This window comes from Lissotriton vulgaris, chromosome 1_2, assembly GCF_964263255.1.
Source record: "Lissotriton vulgaris chromosome 1_2, aLisVul1.2, whole genome shotgun sequence".
NCBI lineage: Eukaryota > Metazoa > Chordata > Amphibia > Caudata > Salamandridae > Lissotriton > Lissotriton vulgaris.
Window position 1 is genome coordinate 171,316,380 of NC_141686.1, and position 20,570 is coordinate 171,336,949.

Genomic DNA, 20,570 nt, shown 5'->3' on the forward strand with positions numbered 1-20,570 from the left:
TGCATTTTGCTACGTGTTGGTATTTGAGGCGGGAGCAGTACACGAAAGAGAGCACAAGAAAACACACACACTCCTGGAGTGATGAATCAAAAAAGTAGTTCCCTAAATGTGAGCAGGGGAAGAATAAAAGTTATTCAATCAAAAGAATCGTAAAAATGCTATTCTCCAAGGGAAGGTCAACACAAGAAGAGGAACTCAAGCCATTGAATAAGAAGTAAGCAAATGAGAGTGACAATATAGTCAACCAATGGTAAGCAAGGAGGGGACTAAGAGCCCACTATAAGTTCACTATAGGTCTCAGGTGAAACCTAAAAAACAGTAAAAGGGACACATTGGCCCACAAATCAATAGCACTGAAGGGATTATATTTAGTGGGAATAATGTTCATATGGACCAAAACGAAAGGCTGATGGAGGCTGACCCATTGCCACATGGTGCATGCTGTGGTAGGATTAAGCTAATTTGCATCAGCCAGTGGATGACCAATGGATCAAGAAGGCTAACTAAAACCCCATGAATGCATCTATGCAATTATCTATATATGTATGTGTAGTTTTTTTTTTTCTGGGGAACAACTAAATGTATTGCTACCACCAGCCCTGAAATTCAGCACGAGGATGCTGTGATGAATTTATTGGGTGTAGATTGACATTCAAATGTGTATCTTATTTTGAACAAGCACATTAGAGTTTGTGGTTATTTAATTAGGTGACTGCAGAAAGATTATTATAGTAATTCCCGAAATGTGCCTAACAGGCTGTTCTAAAAAGGTTCAAAGGAGTCCAGGCTTGAAGCTTTGCACTATAATGTACCAAAAAACTCAATACGGATGTATGTACAGCAACGGGAAACAATAGAGAAGGGCACTGGAATGCAGTGTTTTCTACTCCATGAAATTCAAGTAAATATCCTTAGATATAGCTGGATGCTGTACAAAGGCAGAAATGCTCTAAAAGAACTGCATTCACAGGTGTAAGGTCATCTTTATTTTTCAGAGAATCCAAAGGAGAAAAGAAGACCATTGAATTGTACTGTACTCCTCCAACAGTGCTCGCTTTCGGTAAACAGGCCTTTTTATCTCGTTCTTGTCACATGCTATGTCCATTGAAAGACGGAGGTCAAATAATAAGCTCTGTTTTCAGGAGCTTGTTGTTTACTTTTCTCTCTCTGACTTTAAAGTAAGAGGATTTATGTGGCAATCATACAACCTCTTTGGGGTGCGCAACAGAAAGAGTATGATGTAATTATTATGTTCTTTTTTATTTTGGGCTTACAACAACATGTAAATGAACTGAGCAGATATTTCATAATATGTCAGATTTTGGTAAGCATAAATGAAGCACTTTTTTTGTTAATTCTAAAGTTTGGGTGAATCTAATATTTTAATACAACAAAGAGAAAAAATCAATTAACTATGTGATATCGTTTCCACACATTATCGTTTGTGCGCTGCACACTTTTATAAGTAAAACGGTATGTCTGTGCATTGGACTTTGAGCTCTATCTAGTAGTCACAATTAGTACTGTAAACTATTTTGTTTAGGCTGGCTTTCTTTCTGAAGGCCCTTTTTAGTTCTGCTTATAGATCCAACTTTTGACATTATACTGACTTTTGAACCCACATGGTCTTTTGTATTGTCGTGCATTGGGGCTTACCTCTATTGGTTGTGATTGTAATTGTTATCTGTTTTACATATTGCTCACTATTTATTGCCTGTCCCACCCTTAGTTTTTCCCAATACACCAACTGTAATGTTTTATATTGTCTTCCATTGTGTTTTGTTTTTTTCTTCTATTGGCTGTGATTGTAATTATGATCTGTTTTACATATTGCTCATTATTTATTGCCTGTACCACCCTTAACTTTTCCCTATATCCCCAATGTCCCTCCTCTTATTATGTTCCCCTGACCCCAAACTGATCTCTGCTGATCGAAATTTGTAAACTTCAGCTTGCTCTACCTCTTTCTATTTCTCTCCCCAGCGTTACTCTGTTTGTTACGCTTTCTGACCATCTCTGTTTTTACCTTCTCTTTTGCACCTATCGAGGCCCTCCCCCATCCACTGGCTCCTGCTACTCTTCCCTGACCCTCTCTCCTTCTCTTCGAGCTATAGCAAGTCTTTCCCTCCTTCCCGCTTCCCCCACACCTAGCCACCTTAATCTGAATCACCATGCCCCCTCTTGCACTCCCCTGCAATACAGCAGGCCTCAGACTCAATCCACTGGACTCGCCCATCAACTTTAAACACAAACTACACATCAGTCACCAGGAAACTCTTTTTGTCGATAACTACCAAAGCCTCTCCTCCATAATAAAAACCAACTACTTTTTTTACTCTCAACGTCCCTCCACATGGAAAAGAATCTTCCTCCACCACCTCCCTATCACCAAATTATGTAAAATCCCGTATGGTTTTAAATTGTCCACCTCCCCTTCTCCTGCTTTCCTCTGCGAAATAGACATCTCCATCTTCAAATCCGGCAACATTCTCATCCAATCTTCTGAAAATCACCTCTCCATCTTTGAACAATATTTCAGCACAGTTTCCTACCTACTTTCCATCACACCTCCTAACACTTCACCCTCCCAACTGACTGACACCTTTCCCCCTCCCCTTCCTTGTCCACAACCACTCACCCTACAGACACTTCTACTACGTATGATATCTCTCAAACTCAATCCCCCAATGCCTATTTGTTATTAACCCCCTCATCTGGACACCTCGACAGCTAGTTCAGCCTCCTAAAACCTTTATATCCCTAATGTCTTCTCTCCAACCACCACCAGACACCCCCTGTCCTCACTGCCTACCCCCAGCTCCCTCCCCCGCAGTTCCTATTATCAGACTGCCTGTCACAATTTCTCCACCCCTTACTACCTTCCCCCCCTTATCCAGGATGCTACTTCCCCTCTCTCCTCTCTTGACCCTTTACCACCTCAAAACACCAATTATGACTCTTTGCACAACCCTTCTGACCACACGGTCCCCTCTTCACCCACCAACCTGATAACGCATCTCCACCCCCCCATCTGCAACCTCCCAACCTATACACCCCACAGACCACTTTCCCTGGACAAATCTGATCCTACTCTTTTCCTCAACACCTTCCCTCCCCCAGTCCCTATCACTCCTTTAACTCAGACTATATCTAACATTGAAAACTATTTCCTTTCCTTGTCTTCTGAACTCTCCCAGCTCAGGAATGTTCTGAACTTGTCGTCCGAACTTTCCCAACTCAGGAAAGATGTTAACTCTCTCTCCTCTGACATCCACCAAAACCACGTGACTTCCCTAAGTCTTGACTCACCAAACCCCTCCAAACTCCAACATTGGAGAACCGCCAGGTCCCCCGTGACACATACCACCTCTCCTCCCTTGACCTCCCCTCCCCTGTAACTCTTACCTCCCAAATTATCCAATCGACCCCCCACCACACCCCTCCTTACCATTCCTCTTATCCTGGGGACGAGCAGAATCCCTTCCTCCCCCACCTACCATAGACCCCCATCACAACTTACTGCTATCCAACCATGCCCACCCCACTCCACCATCCCTGTGATCCTGGGGATGAGCAGAATCCCTTCCTCCCCCATCTCTCCCAGACCCCCACCAAAACTCTCTGCCATCTAATCCTGCCTTCCCCCATAAACAACCAGAAACCCCTTGCATGCATGTTAGTTAACTTCCGCTCAGCTGTCAGACATGCAACAGAAATAGCTGAATCCCTCCTACGGGATGATATTGACATCGCCTTCCTTACGGAAACTTGGCTCAACGCCCATTCGTTATCCATTCTTGACCTACTCTCCCCCCCCCCCCGGTTACTCCATACTCAGAAAAGATAGACTAGATAGAATTGGAGGTGGTCTAGCTATCATCTCTAAAAACCAACTTCAACTTTTGCTTGTTAAGAATACCGACCCCATCACCTTTGAATACCTCGGTGCAGAACTTATAATGAAGGGGTCCCTCCTATTTGCCTACATAATATCTACCACCCTTCTGGTGAATCCCTTCCCTTCACAGAAGAACTTTCCAACCTCCACACCCAATCCTCACTTTCCAACTTCTTAAACAAATCTGTCGCTCTCCAGCTAACCCCAAAGGGGCTACTCTTTATGCCATCATCACTAATGATGAGTTGGCCTCCCTTTACAGCATTATCCCCATCGACTGGTCTGACCATCATCTTATCCTCTTCAAGATCAATACTACTGCCCCCCCATCCACACCAAAATCATCAAATACAAGAAACTGACCAGAAACCTTCTTCCTATTCCACCCAGCGAACTTGAAAAGATAATCAAAACCCAACTCCTGTTAGCTCCCCTCTCCCCTCTCCCAAAATGCCAAAACCCTCACCGAACACTATAATAAATCAATTACCAAGGTCCTAGACCAAGTGCCCCCTCCCCCATACTTTAGACCCAAAGAAACATACCTTCCAAATCCTAATTCAACCTTGATCTCAACAACGAAAGACGCTCCCTTGGACATTCTGAAAGAACTTGGAGGCAACAACCATCTCCCTCCCATTAAGCCCTCCTCCAACCTGCTAGGTCCAACTTCAAAAAACACATCCTCAATGAAAAGTCCACATTCTTCCACACTCAACTTGATAAGGTCATAATTTGAACTAGAGAACTTTTCAACATCGTCAAAAATCAAACATCATCTGCCCCCCAAAAGTTGTCGGCCTCTATTGAGAAATGCGAAGAAATTGCAACGTTCTTCACCAAAATAGACCAATCCTTCATCTTAAATCCGATTTCTCCTAACACACTACTTTCATATGACATTTCTCCCCAATCTCCTTTCCCTTGAAATCCTCCACCTGTCCCTGCGCATCTCTCGTCCGTTTCCCTCCCACCTAAACCTAACACTTCTCTCCCTCAGCAACTAAAAAACAATGCCTCATGGCATAATTTTCACCCTGTCTCCGAACACGAAGTCTACAACATCATCGCTAAGCTAAAACTATCCTCCCACACCAAAGACCCTCTGCCCTCTAACCTTGTCCAAGACCTAAAACATATCATTGCCCCTTTCTGGACCACCATTATTAACTCCTCACCGGCCACAGGGTGTGTTCCTGCCTCCCCCCCCAACTGGGTCAAATCAAACCCATTTCCAAAAATCGTAACGCAGATCCCAACAACCCAAATAACCTACGACCCATCTCTAACCTCCCACTTCTCTCCAAAGCCCTTGAAAAATGTGCCCTTCTCCTACTTGATAATCACATCAACACTTTTGACCTCTTTCTATTCAATATAGTGGACGACATTCATCATTCACTCGACAAAGGTGAATCATGCCTTCTCATTCTCCTCGATCTATCTGCCGCCTTGGATACTGTTAACCACTCCGCCTTACTAAACACTCTCAAAGTTTACTTTGGCCTTAATGGCATTGTCCTCAACTGGTTCAACTCCTTTTTCCAACACAGAACCCAACAAATCAAAATTAAGAACTGCCTCTCCAACCCCAATCCAATCTCTCTCTGTGTCCCCCAGGGATCCATTCACTCTCCTGCTCTCTTCAACCTTTTCATGGAACCACTCACCCTCATTCTCAAACAAGCAGGAATAAATTACCACCTTTATGCCGACAACACACAACTTTACTATAAGATTAAATCCCACTCCAATATCCTTCACCTAAATGATACCCTGACCAAGATTCAATTATGGTTCCACCATAATCATCTCAAACTCAACCCTAAAAAAACTGAAATCATTCTCTTTGTACCTAAAAACAACCCACTTCCCATACACGAATGGATCTCTGACCTTAATGCGCTCAACTGCTCTCTCACCACTTCTAATTCAGTTAAGTTTTTAGGCATCACCATTGACAATACCCTTACCCTCATCCCCCACATAAAAAATGCAGGCAAAGGAGCACTCTTCACTCTCCGTCATCTCAAGAAAATTAGTCCCTTCATCCCGGCTGATCACTTTAAAACTGTTGTCCAATCGCTGGTCCTGTCGAGAATCGACTATGGCAACACCATCCTCGCTGGAAATTCTAAAGTCCACCTAGCTCCACTCAAATCTGTGCTTAACCTAGCAGCTAGACTTATCTCCGACTACAAACACTTCGATCACATCTCCCCCGCCCTGAAAACCCTCAAATGGTTAGCCATCGAAGGCAGATCCACCTATAAGATCGCATGTATCACTCACATAGCCCTTCACCAAAACACCTCAAGTTACCTCTCAGATAAACTTCACAAAGCAGGCTGTCCATGACTGACGAGGAACACGAACGCTCCCACTCTTATCCCCCCTGTTTCAAAAGAAAGGCACTCAAGTTCACTCCTTCTCCAGTAACGCTCCCTCCATCTGAAACTCTCTAGCTAAAGACCTACGCTGTAAACCCTCCTACTTCAATTTCAATAAAGAACTCAAATTGCTCCTCCTCAACAAATACTGGGGTCCTTAATTCCTACCTCTGACACTGATCTCAGGCGCTGTGACCAAGTCATGTCCCTCTCTACTGCCCTCCAATTCTTTCCCCTCCACCTTCTCCTACCAATCCCCCCTCCCTTATGCTACTCTTCACCCCTACCCTCCCCCTGATCTCTTTATTTACTTATGACTCCTAGCCCTAAGCACGACCTCCCACTGATTTACTACTCCTGCTACTCCCCTAACTCCTACTCATGTCTTCCCCTTTTTCTCTTCTTCCCCTATCTTTTTCTCTTCTCTATCACCCCCCACCCGCCCTCCCTTACCTAAGTTCTTACTACCAACGTTAGGTTCACATAGTGTTCTGTAATATACTTCGTATTTTATCTGCTTTCTTTGTTATATTGGCTCCTGTTTTGGTCAATTTTTTTTCAAACTGTACCACCTCACATTCCTGTAAAGCTCTCTGATACCCCTGGGTCTAGCCAGCGCTATAGAAAACCTTTAAAATAAAATGAATACAAAATAAATAAAAGTGTAAGGACATCTTTTTTTCTAGAGAATCCAAAGGAGAAAAAAAGACAATTGAAATTAACTGCCGTGTCTATGTGCGACTGATGAGAAGGAAATCAATCAACTACACACATGTTCACCAAAGGGTCCGCTGCAATTCCAGGTTTATGATATCTATGTGACATAAGTTTGCTTAATTTATTGTAAATAGTGGTTATTTTGGACAGTAAAGGCCTTACTTTGTCCATGATGAATGCCCACAATCTACCGTGTGTTACAGAGGAAAGAAAATGGTAGAGCAGCATTTACCTATGTGTATGTGCACAGTGATGAGGAAACCCTATTGAGAAAATGGGGTATTTTTTTAATGAAATGGTAAAGTTTAGGAGTTGGGATCATATGTGCAATGGGTCCTCGTGGTGTATAACCCCTTCTGATGGAAAGTAAATCAAAAAAAGCATAGACCATTTGTGTGATCAAGGAAATTCGTTTAGTTACATTGCGCCTCATGCGATTAAGCGGCAGAGAGGATAGGGCTTCCTGAATAGAGCAAAGGACTGAAATGACTGGGAAGATATACTGCATGGCTTCATGTTCAGAAGTAGGGAGTGATATTATTTGACTTACTGTATTCTGGGGATGGAGGGGATGAAAGAATAAAGATCGGACACTTATTTTATAAGATGAGCAAAATAATATTGACTATAAATAATGTTCAGTCTACTTCATTGGTGAGCAGAGATGGTAATTAAGATGAATCTAGGTGTATTCCAAAGGAAGGTGGCACAGTCATACTATGTAAACCTATACAGCAAAATGGATAAAAGAATTTACTCTGAAAACATTGGGCCCGATTCATAGAACTAACTTAAGACAAAATCCTAAACTTACTACCATTTTGGTGTTCACAGAAGGCACTTACTCATTTGGGTATTCAAAGAAGTTAGGAGTCCTAACTTTAGGACTCCTAAATGCCTTCTGTGAATACCGAAAGTCTTAAAGTTAGGAGTTTTCTCAGTTTAGGAGTAGTAAAGTTAGGACTCCTAACTTTAGGATTCCTAAATGCCTTCTGTGAATCCCAAAATTAGTAGGTGCCTTCTGTGAATACCAAAATGGTAGTAAGTTTAGGACTTTGTCTTAAGTTAGTTCTGTGAATCGGGCCCATTGATGTTTTCCAATCTGCTCTTTGCATCTCTCTCTGTATTTTCCTTGCCTCACCAAAATCCTAAAAAAACTTATCTTGGCACATCTCACTCTCTACTGTGGGGACAATGGGGTAGGCACTCCTGTGAGGATGATAGTTCCTTACCGTATCATAACAAATTCTACCCAGAGCCTTACGAAGGCTGGTAGTGGCCCAAGGGTTTCCAAGAGGTAGATATAATGCCCGCCTGACTTTTTGATGGTTGTTCCAAGGTCTGCATAAGAAAGAGCGCCTAAAAGAAAAAAACAAAATCTTTTGAAAATTTAGAAGACAAAACTGTGGCAGGTTTGCAAGCAGAATTTTGTACGTAAAAATAGAAAGTTTAAGAGGGAGGATCCAACTATCAGTAGAGCACATAACAAATGAAAAATACCACACTACAGACTGCTTCACAATGGCCAAAGACATAAGCAGGGAACACATTAAAAACTCTCTCATTCTCCCTACTTTTTGTGAGTGAAATGAAATTACTTCCACCAAAAAATTGATGAGTCTCACCACCCACCTCAGCTTTTCACCACCCTATTAAGAGATCAATAGAAGGCAGCCTTTGCAATGGTGCAGATTGTGCCTATGACACCATTGAGAAGGGTAGATGCTACTAAAAATGGTGTCATTTTGTGATATCTACTCATCTGTAATTTTTTGTGGCCTTGCATAGTGGTCATAGAAGAGTCTCTGAAGTAATCAAAGAAACTCCCAGTGTGTCGTGCCCATTTATCATGTGGATACCAGCTACACAGTTTAGGATACATTGCTAGTTCCTGGCTTTGGTGTCTGCAATGATGGAATTGGTGCCATCATGCTTTTTACTTAAGGTGCCTCCCATTATTGTGTAATGAACCACCTTTTGGAGAAAAGCACAAATGAATGTGGCAACTGTGACCAATGTTTTTTGGTTCAACCACACTGTTTCATCCGCCGTCAAAACTCGAAATGAAGGTCTTACTTCTAAGGAGCAGTGAAGTGGCATTTGTTTTGAATCAGCAGTTTCTCAGCAGTGCTGTGCTCTTCACAGAACAGGATGGTGTGTGAAGTCTAGACACTAGACTATAGATCTAAAACTTGATTGTGAGGGAGGTGTAGACCACAATTGCTTTTAGAGTGCACAATTATGTAGTCTGGGGCACAGGGACAAAAACTCTTTTCCCTAGACCCATGTAATTATTTGATTAAAAGAAACCAGAATTAGAACCTGGGTCTCTGGGTTCCAAGGTCACCAACTTAGCCACTGAGTCCTGTGTCCCCTTTTCTTCTTGCCCACTGTTATTGCCACACTGTGCTACTCGCTCACATTTCCAGTCTTGCATTCAACCCAAAACCCATCTGCACCTGTTATTCATTAACGCGTAGTTTACTTTTCCTTGCACCAGTCAGACGAGAAATATCAATTTATACCCATGTTACTACAATGAAGTTCTTCAAGAAGGGATGTATATACCATACAATTACAAAAATAACTCATATTAGTAATCACCCTAAACTTAGTATCTTTGACATGCATTTGTAGGTTATTAGAGATATGTCTTAGTTGTATACTTATATTTTATTATGGGATTAAATATTCTAAATGAACACCACAGTGTAATCCCCTTCTAAACTCTCTCTGCTATATCTGATGGACCGCTTGGTTGGTAACTTAACTGATCAACACAAAAAGAGCTTTCAGAAAAACTATTGAGAGAGAGGATCAGGTTCCACTCGCATGCTGGTTTCCTTGAGTACAAATTTGATTAGGCAGACGTCGTGTGCTTCCATTGAAAAGAAGTCCTTGTATTGCACATCTTGACTTGCGGGAAAGCTTATGCTCAGTACCGATCAAGGCTATAGTCCTGACCTGTTTATCATGAAAAGATATGCTAAAGCAAGAGGCCCAAAATATATTTTGTGAAAAAACATATTAAAGACAACAGGCATTTAAACCTTCAGAGAACTATAATGTTACAAGGAATCACACAGCGTAGGGTAGTAAGCAAGTGTTTTAGTGTTGGTTACCCCCTCAGACAAATCGTGGGGATATAAGATTTGCACTGTGACAATTCTTGTTATATCCTCTTAGTAGAGATAGGACTTTGCTTACCCAGCTGTAATTTAGTATACATTTGTCATTTTGACATTTGCAATTTTACTACTGTATGCCTGATGGTTGCTGTTTGGGCAAACTTACACTGAAAACAGTAGGCTCGAGTTGATTATGGCGACAAGCCAATTATAAATGCAATCTGCCCTGATTGGGCCACTGGGAAATGTCTAGTACCATAGGTCTGATCTGTTTATTATGACAAAGGTATGTATGTATTTTGGAAAAGCATTTGTTAAAGCCAATAGACCTTTAACAGTGGATTGTTATCACACAGTGTTACAGGCTGTACACAAGTATTTTGCTACATGAAATCTCACATATTTTTGTAGTAAGCAAGAGTTTTGGTGTTTCTCATCTCTTCTGACAAACCCTAGGGGAAAGAAGCTAATTTATAATTGCAATAGCTTAAACTTTTGTAAATAACTTGTGAAGATTATGTTCAGTGTCTTTTATTGTGACAAAACTCCTAGAACAGAAGTGATATATTAACATCTTTTTGTTACATTTGTAATAAAGCTTGAAACATTGAGAGAACATATTTGAACTAGTTGTTGAATGGTTGCACAGATTGATGTTGTGGTGGCGAAAGAGTGATGCGGGGTGAGGGTGTGTGAGGGAGAGAGGGTGTGTGAGGGTGAGATGGTGTATGAGGGTGAGGGGGTGTGAGGGTGAGGGAGGGTGAGGGGGTGTGTGGGGGCAGGGGTGGCTGAGGGGGTGAGTGAGGGTGTGTGAGGGTGAGAGGGTGTGTGAGGGTGAGAGGGGGTGAGAGTGAGTGAGGGTGTGTGTGAGGGTGTGTGAGGGTGTGTGTGAGGGTGAGGGGGTGTGTGAGGGTGAGTGAGGGTGTGAGAAGGTGAGGGGGTGAGGGTGTGTGGGCGAGGAGGTGTGAGGGTGAGTGAGGGTATGTGAGGGTGAGCGAGGGTTTGATGGTGTGAGGGTGAGTGTGTGATGGTGTGAGGGTGCGAGGATGGGGGATGTGAGGGTGAGGGTGTGTGAGGGTGAGTGAGGGTGAGAGGGTTGTGAGGGTGAGGGGGTGAGGGGGTTGTGAGGGTGAGTGAGGATGAGGGGGTGAGGGTGGGTGAGGGTGTGAGGGTGAGGGTGGGTGAGGGGTGTGAGGCTGAGTGAGGGTGTGAGGCTGAGTGAGGGTGTGAGGCTGAGTGAGGGTGTGAGGGTGAGGAGGTGTGAGGGTGTGCGAGGAGTGAGGGTGGGTGAGAGGGTGTGTGAGGGGAGGTGAGGGTGTGATGGTGTGTGAGGGTGTGTGAGGATGAGGGTGTGGGGGTGAGGGTGAGTGAGGGTGTGTGAGGGCATGTGTGTGAGCTGTGAGGGTGAGTGAGGGTGTGAGGGTGAGTGAGGGTGTGTGAGGGTGAGAGGGTGTGATGGTGTGAGGGTGACAAGGAGAAGGTGGCAGTGTAGTTCTCTGGTTCCACACCTAATGGCACAACATCACTGAATAAAAGAGGAATGGCAGTCCACACAAGTCAATAAATCGCATAATCAGCCATCGGAAAATGTGAGAATATTCGGACGCCGCTAACAAAGAAGGAAATCTTGCACAAACATCAAGATCCAGTGTGAGGGGCCCTGGAGCCGAACTGAAACCAAATTGGCACTGCAGCCCTAACTGAGACACTGTGGTGTTCTACGGAGAATAGTAGCCCCTCGCAGTGCACTATGGAACCTACACCCTACTCACAATAAAGAGGGAAGACATTTGAACAAGCAGAGTGCATTTAAACAGCGCTTAAAGTGCAGAACGCATGTGCAATGCATTAATCCCCGGCAGAGAGGCTGAGAGCGATAACAATGACATGTGACGGCCCCTGCAACTCAGACACACCGTGTAGCATCCAGCATCAATCACAATAGCAGGAGCTGCACTCAGAGCGTCACCCACCTTTCAAGCCCTCCCCCCTTGTTTTTTCGTCCCACTTAATGCCCTGTGTGCAAAGGACGCACAGCTTTCACTGGCATCTTCAGCAAGTAAACACTGCGGTACATACACTATAATACAATCCTCGCACAGACTTTGCTAGGTTGTTCAGCAGGAATCTAGCCGGATGTAACTTGAGAAAGCTCCTAGACTATAGGCTTGGGGTGACTGGCACACAGTTCACTGCCGGTGAGTGGACTGGAGAGCTGAGCTTCAGGGCAGCAGAGGGCGTGTAGGGGCACCTGCCTTACCTCCGCTCCGGCGGGGTCAGCTCCCCCTGCTGCCGCGGGCTGCCACCTTTCCAACAAGTGGCTGCGGTGTCCCCAGCCCTGAGGGTCCCTTGTCGCAGCGGGGGTCCCTCTGGCCTTACAGTTGTCCCTCACACTCGAGTCTGCGACAGGGAGGTGCGACCCCGCCTCAAACAGGAACACATAAATCAATCGACAAATCTGTGACAGCAACAAAGGAGCGAGTGAGTATCTTGGAGACCAGAAGTACGCGAGGAATGCAGCATGCATCAATACAAACTGGGCAGGTAGCTCGGTGGGCTAATGCAGCGCACGCATACATCTGTGCTCAGGTGTCGCATCCAAGCCTGGTCTGATGTCAGCAAAGGCAAGATCTCAGCAGGTGACCGAATCCAATGGAGCCAGGGCTTTATTAGACTTTCATCCTTCTGAGACAGATGAGCTAAGTACTATCCAGCCCTAACGCCTGTTGTCTGCAGGGCTACAAAGCTCTAAGACCGTGGCGGCAAGAGCAAGCCCTATGTGATTGGGTAAAGCCAATGGAGCGTGGCACACAGGTGATGTCACTGAAGTCCTGGAGAGCTGCAGCCAATCCCGGCGCAGCCCTCTGATGACGCGGCGGGAATCGCTGAAACTCTGAGCCAACCACAGCGCCGCACGGAGATGACGTAGGTGGAGCAGGCAACGGCCTCCCGAGGTTCCCGGGCCGCTGGCGGTGCTTCTAATGGCGATCTTGATGCACTCTCACACGGCGGTGAAGTTGGGGGGTAAGTTCACACACTATAAGAACCTCGGGCCAGCAGCGGTGATCTTATCATATACAGTGCTTTCTCTGCAGCGCTTCCCAGTTCCATAGACGCAGGCTCCACCCTCCCTCCGCACGCGTGTGTGTGTGCGTGCATGTGTCTGTGTGTGCGTGTGTCTGTCTGTGTGTGTGTGCGCATGTGTGTGTGTATGTGTGCGCCTGTGTGCGTGCATGTGTGTGCCTGCCGGTGTGTGTGTGTGTGGGTGTGTGTATGTGTGTGTTTGCGCACTTCAGGGAATCTGAGGCAGGAGATGTGCACGGCGCCGGCCTGGACGTGCGCGTTCACAGACACCAATCGCCGCACGTGCCTGACCCCTGTCTCAGATTCCCAGGAGGCGGGCAACATTAGTTGTCGAGCTGGACGCAATGCTTCGCTTTGCTTTCTGCAGCTCGACCTAAAAATATGTATTTACTGTAAAACACTATCTAGTGCCTTACAGTATCTCCCACACTGAGATAAACACACAATGCTTTAGCAAAGAAATCACAGTAAATAGCACTAACACACAGTGGGCCCCAGTGGAGGACCAAACCATCTATTAAGAAAGTGGTATGAGAACCACAATTCAAGTAAGGGCAATGTTGAGACAATGTAGAATTGCTGGGGACCCACAAAACCACCCACCGTAAGTAGATAGAGACCCCACGGAGAGGGTGTGCAGTGTATGAACACGACGCGTGCTCCGTACAAGTCTATGTGAAAGTCGCGTTTGGATTTTTAAAAATTAGGGAGCATTCCCAGTGGACCCTGAAGAAACCCAGTGGAAGTCAGAAGGTTGGCGAGACAGCCCACCCGTGGATACTGTGGTACCTAAGTTACCTATCCCAGGGAAGCTTGGTGCATAGGTATGAAGTGGTGTCAAAAACTGCGGTCAAACCCAAATAGAGGACTTCAGGAAAGTGCCACTGCTGGAAGTGGAGAAGATACCTGAAAGCAGAGGGGACAGAGTCTATGTTACTCTGGTGTGACCAGGAGCCCTGGAAGACGAATGCCCTCCGATTTTGGGCGCTTCAGGAAAGATGACAGTGGCCTTGACTCTGCAGCTGCGAGGACCAGGCCACACTGAGGATTACCAAGACCCGGGTACAAGCTGTCCCACAAAAGAAGTTAAGTGTTGAGGGGTCAGTGCCTGGCGGGAGCACCACCAAGCTTTGGCAAATGCAACCCACGGAGGATGTCAAGAAGGTGCAGCGTTGGAACCAACAAGGTCCAGGACACTCACCACAAGCAGGGGAGTCTGGATAGGCCCAGAGCAATCATGGGAGCCCAAGCGAAACAAAGATGACCCTCAAACGGACCCGCAGGCCGGAGGTACAGGAGTCGCAAGAAGACCTCAAGCAGCTCACCAAAAGATGCAGGCCATGATGCCCATGTGGCCGAAGATTCTGGTCACTAGAGGTGCTTCACATTGGGGATACTTGGAGCCCAAAGATCTTCTTGCAAAGACGACAACAAGCTGGTTTGAGCTGGACAATGCAAAGAAACACCAAATGTGCCCCTCATGCAAACTTTCAGGCACTGGCAAGCGCACCCACCCAGCCCTAATACACTAAATCCTGCCTGGGAGGTCATCACACCTCCCTGTGACAGAATGCCTTTTGTTCTACCTTCCCCTGTTCGAGCTTGGCTCAGCCATAGGAGGGCAGAAATGTGTCTCTGGTTGGCAGCAACCATTTTGTGCTGTCCAGGACTAGAAGGCTGGTACTGGGAACACAGAGAGCCTAACGGAGGGCTCTTTCAGTGCTCGGAATCATACCTCCCACACCGTTTGGTGTGGGAGGTATGATTCCAACATGTTTGATACCAAACATGATAGGATTCATTGCAGCCGTTTTGAGATGGTCATAGAGTGATAACGCGTTGCCCCTCTATATAGTATATGGCTGCTTCACTGACCCAGGAGAATGGAGTCCGTAGGTTGCAGGGGTGTCCTTCTCATGCAGGGGCAACCTCTCACTTACAACCAAGCACCCTGCCCTCAAGATTGTAAAGGCTTACTATAGGGGAGACTTATAGGTTTTAAGGGCAGTGACCTTTAAATATAGTAAATCTATATCTTCAGTAAGTGGTGCATGCACCAACTTACACAGGCTGCAATGACAGGTCTGAAGTTCCATTTTGCATGGTCTCCCATGGGTGGCATAATGCATGCTTCAACCCATGGGAGACCTCTGGGGGACCTATGCCCTGGGCACCTTAGTACCAGATACTAGTAACTGATAAGGGTACCCCAGTATCCAAACTGGAATGTACCTAAGTACTCAACACAACAATGTAGGGAGAAAACAGATAAACTGGGGACCTGTTTAGCAGGAACCCAGTCAGACCAGTCAAAAACTGAATAACATCAAGAAAAAAGTGGGGGTTATCAAAAGAAACAGATCCCACTTGCTTACAGCCTGATCAAAACATTTCCCCATAAATAAACTGCCAAGCTGTTTAACTTTGAATTGGCCTTGCATATAGAACCAGCTGAGCGGATCTTATGAGTATTTCCACTGCAGCTGACATGGCGTGGAGTAGGCCTTCTGAGGCCAGCACTTTAAAAAACAGTGAAGTGTTCTGGAGCATAGTTAATAGCCCTTTCCTGGTTGGAGATTCTGGACAGGCCCTTGACACACATATCACAGAGGATTATTGGTTTGGTCACTTTTAGGAAATGTTATCCAGTCCAATAGAAGTCAGCACAGTGGATAGCAGTGGGGCGGGAAAGTCGACCCTTGTTATTTATGTCGAAGAGGTTCGAAAAGGCATCAAGGGATTGTCTAGAAATAAAGCTCCAGTCCCCACTGCATACCCCCGATCTTTTTATATCTAACCCGCAGTTGTGGGCTACTGTCCTTACCGCACGTACCAATACAGCTATTCACAGTATATGTATTCTGGATGTGTTTCCCAATGAGGAGTTCCTTAAACGAGAATTTAGTGGTAGTGCAAGTTTATTCAGGCATGAATAAATAAAATATGTGGTGCTTTGCACCCTCTCGATGCAGGTTGTGCTAAAGAAAATAACTGGCAGCCATATCATAGCCAGTATTAACACGAGACCCTTGCCTCTGTGATGAACAGAGCTCCTTCCGGCGTGTGCGCTGGAGACTTCGCCGGAAGGAGCTCTGTTCATCACAGAGGTTATTTTCTTTAGTACAACCTGCAGTGTGAGGAGGATGCTTTTGACCTTCTTCAAAAAGAACCTGGCTAAATATTACATCATGAGTCTGAAGGAGAGGGACAAGATGTAGTTTTTACTGGATTCAGTAGACTACCCACCAGATTAAACAACTCTTTAGATGCGTTAGCAGCATTGTCGATCTTTACAGCAAAATGGTTAACTCTTACCACCCTAATGACATAATGATTATTTTTTACTGCCTTCTTTTAAGTATCTTTACTAATTTCATCGTAGTTTTTTTCTCCAACCCTTTTAAAGTTTGTTTAAATTTATTTTTAAGGTTTACCAGCTCTGATGAAAACCATGGCACCCTTTCACCTAGGCATTTGTGTTTCTGATCACTGGCTGGGATGTGTTGGGTGACAGCTGAACTTTGTGTATTCTCTCTAGATAGCCACCCGCAAAGGGATCCTGGGTGTGACTTAATGCATCTTCCTGGGAGGTTGGGAGGGAGGTGCGGGGCAAAGGCTCACACTTACTCCTGAATAGGATGTATCCTGTTGACCCACAAAGGACTAAGTATCCCCCTATAGTGAGTCTGAACCCAGGACAGGAAGAAAGGACATCTGCGCATTCAAAGACCCTTCTTTGAAGTCAGCCCCACTTCAAAGGCCCAACTAAGTATAAGTACTGGACCTCTGACACTAACAACTCTCTACCCTTCTGGAACTGATATCAATCTGCCAAGAAGAAGAACTGTTATTCTTAAGAACTGCCACTCTGCTGGACTACTGCTCTGTAAGACTGCTGCCTTGCTGTGCTGCCCTGCTGCTCTCTCTGACTGGACTTTCATCACTTGAACCCATAGCAACTCCAAGGGTTAGCTGACAAGCCTCCTGTTTTAAGACTCAAGAACATCAAAGTCTTCCATCCTTCTCCTGCGCTTGGGCCATTGGAAGTGAACCCAAATGCTTTCTCCAGCGGAATCAATGCATTCTCTGCTGTGAGAGCAGAATCAATGCATTACCACTGTTGCAGGGACATAACCGACCCTTTGCACTTGGAACCAGAGCATCGCCATTGGAGCCTCCGCATCAGCAACACCACATTGCCTTCACTGCAGAGAGATGATCAATGCATCCCCTTGACTCTGTGAAGAAAACCAGTGCATCAACTTCGGAACAATCGCATCTTGGAACTGGGGCTTCGTCTTTGGAACCAGCGCATCGCCATCACTGCATGGAGAAAATCAACAAATCGACTGCATCAACTAATCGACTGCAGGAGCGACACAGAAGCGTGGAGAAGTGTGGTTCACTGGTTAGAGCGGCAGACCCTGAAGCAGAGGTCAGGCCCGGGACCAGGGTTCAAATCCCGGTGCGGCAGGGTCTTGGGCTCAATGTCCGTGGACTCGATAATTCTCACCTCGGCGCCTTCTCTAATCATGGGTCCCATGCTGCAACTCTGGGCGATAGCTTGCTTAATCTCCACAACGGCCGCAACAACACTGGGATGCCTGGCTTCACCTTGGGGGTGCCCAGGAGTGGCATCTCTCAAGGAGAGCCAGGAAGGGTTCCACAGCGTTATCCAGCGCTGGGACGCCCTGTTGCTGGGGCAGCTGTGCGCTTTTCAAGTATACTACATTTACATTTACATTGCTCTGCTGTACCCGGCATCTTGCTGTTTACAACCAGGATCAAGATACTTTTGTTCAGCAGGCCCTGTGTCGCTCCTGTGTCTGGCCGACGCTCCATCGCGGTTGGCCTGAACTCTTAACTTTGCCCCAGTCCAGCACGACCAAATAACCTCATAGGCGTATATTGCTTTTAAGTGCTCTTTACACTATTAATCTTTAAAAATTAATATCTTAACCACTTAATGGATTTTTGTTGTTTTGGTCTTAAATTAAGATATATTTTTCTAACTGGGTTTGTATTCTTTTTATGTTTTACTGATTTACTGTTTGTTGTGTTGCACAAATACTTTACACATTGCCTCTTAAGTTAAGCCTGACTGCTCAGTGCCAAACTGCCAGAGGGTGAGCACCGGATAATTTAGGGTGTGTTGTGACTAATCCTGACTAGGATTATGGTTCCTTCTTGGACAGGTGCATACCTTTGATAAACAGAAACCTAATTTCTAACGTGGAAGGGACTTGTGTTTGTGAAGTGCCATACAGTAATTAGTGTACACTAACAATCCATGTTTAAAACCACTAAGAGTTTAAATTCTTCCTGATTGACACTTTTTGATTTTCCTAAAAATGTTCCCAGTTTTTAGTTGTGTCTGTGACATCACCTGCAAAGGTGGAATATGAGCAGGCCAACCCAGACAGCTGTACTGTGTCCCAGCTCAAGGGATTTCGCCAGGAGAAGCGGTTGTTCACCAAAGGGAGCTCTACGAAAGCAGAGGTCTGAACAGCATTGGGAACATAGGCAGAGGCCCACCAGACCCACACAGACAATGAGGAGAAGGGGTCGGAATTGGAGGAAGTATTGGAGCAGTACCTACCTGAAGGTCTTGACAAGCGACCTTCTGGTGAGGGGGGAATCATCGTCCCAGGACTGGCAATCCTGCCACGTGCAGGCAGCTTTGTGTTATCCAGGAAACTTTCCCCAGAGGAACTGGAGTACAGGAGGGAGGAGGGAAAGCTAAGGTAGAGCTTGCAAAATTAGAGAAAGAGCAAAAGTGTGCAACACTGGGGAAAGGGCAAGCTCCAGAGATAAAGAGGCTGGCCATGGAGGAAAGGAGAATGGCCCGTGAGCTAAGCCTTAGAGAGCTAGAAATTAGAGCCATGCAAGTGGAGTCCAGCAGTTATGGTGGCAGTCTATGTGCAGTGTCCTCTGGAAAAGGGAAGAATTTGGCACCCAGTTTTGTCGTGGGGATGACATTGACAAGTGGTTCTCTGCCAATGAAGTGTCTCTAAGGATATATGAGGTTCCTGAGGAGTCCTGGGAGAGGTAGCTTGTGGAGATACATGCCCACTGTGAGGAGGGACACACTCCTGACACTAGAGGTAGAGAATCAGAAACAGTACACCCGCATGAAGGCCATTCTACTCAGTAAATTTGGGCTGACCCCTGAGACATATAGACAGAAGTTCAGGGGCCGCCACAAAAGCTCTTCACAGACCTGCATAGACATCGTTGAGTATGCTTGCAAGGCACTATTGGGATGGGTGAGGGGCAGCCAGGTTGATGATTATTCTGAGCTGTACAATTTGATTATGAATGAGCACATGCCAGACATCTGTTATCTGAGCTGGGCCAATACCTGGTTGATAGCAAGCTGACTGATCCTAGTAATCTTTCTGAGGAGGCAGACATCTGGGTCAGCACCAGAGTGTTCAAGAAGGCATCTAAGTCGAACTCCGAAAAATGTGGCCAGGGTTCCCACCAGAAGAATGAGGCGGGGAGGAAAGGAAGGAGTTCTCTCAAGGCCCCCAAAACAGTTCACAGGGAAAGGGGTCCGATTCCCATGCTGGTCACCAGAAAAATAACTTGCCTGACAAGAGTCAGAACAAGACTGACAAGTGCTATGAGTGCTAGGAGGGGGCCCCAAGTGCCCAAAAGGAGCAGTAGGACACCAGGAGTGGTGAGTGTAGGGCTGGGAGAGGGGTTTGTCCCAGTTGATGGGAGGGGGCTCATTGAGGTTAACCTAGTGTCCCTGGGTGACATGAAGATTGTTCCCAAAAAAACTTATGCCCTCCAATAATGCACAGAATAGGCAGTGAGTTTCCATCAATGAATAAGGTGTTGAGGCTCTGAGAGACACAAGTGCTAGCATGACTAAGGTAATCAGTTAGCTGGTGTCCCCTGAGCAGACTGTACCCAATACACTCCACCAGGTTGTGGTAACAGACAACCGTGAGGGTCACTACCTTGTTCAATTTGAGTGGGTGGAGGTCTCAGGTCTTCTGAAAGTAACTGTGAGGGAGGACTTCTGTAAGGTGCAGAAGGAGTGCCCAGCCTTGGAGGGCATGAGGCAAGAGGCCGAAGCCCAGTCAGCAAGTGATGCCTCTGGAAATCACCACATTTACTGGGAGGACAACATCCTTTATAGTGAGCCTAAGGCACCTGTACGTGACAACAAGGGCAAATGTCATTCCCCAATGCTACAGGGCCTTCCTACTAGAGCTGGATCACAAAATATTCCTTGCAGGACATCTGGGCCAGGACAAGACCTTTGCCAGGCTTGTCCCCCACTTTTATTGGCGCCGGATGAAGATTTCTTCTGATACATTCTGTAGGACTTGCCTGACTACC

General features: G+C 45.8%; 1 protein-coding gene across 2 annotated transcripts in view; it reads right to left on the reverse strand.

The window, feature by feature from the left end:
• Positions 1-20,570, reverse strand: part of LOC147734776 (cystine/glutamate transporter-like) — a 157,690-nt gene that overhangs the window by 134,585 nt on the left and 2,535 nt on the right. For both annotated transcript variants that reach the window (XR_015307540.1, XM_086953057.1), the window contains exon 2: positions 8,238-8,364. Coding sequence is in view for 1 of the 2 variants with exons in the window: in XM_086953057.1 (XP_086809183.1) it covers positions 8,238-8,364 (127 nt within the window). In the remaining variant the exon portion in view is untranslated. The remainder of the gene's footprint in view (positions 1-8,237; positions 8,365-20,570) is intronic.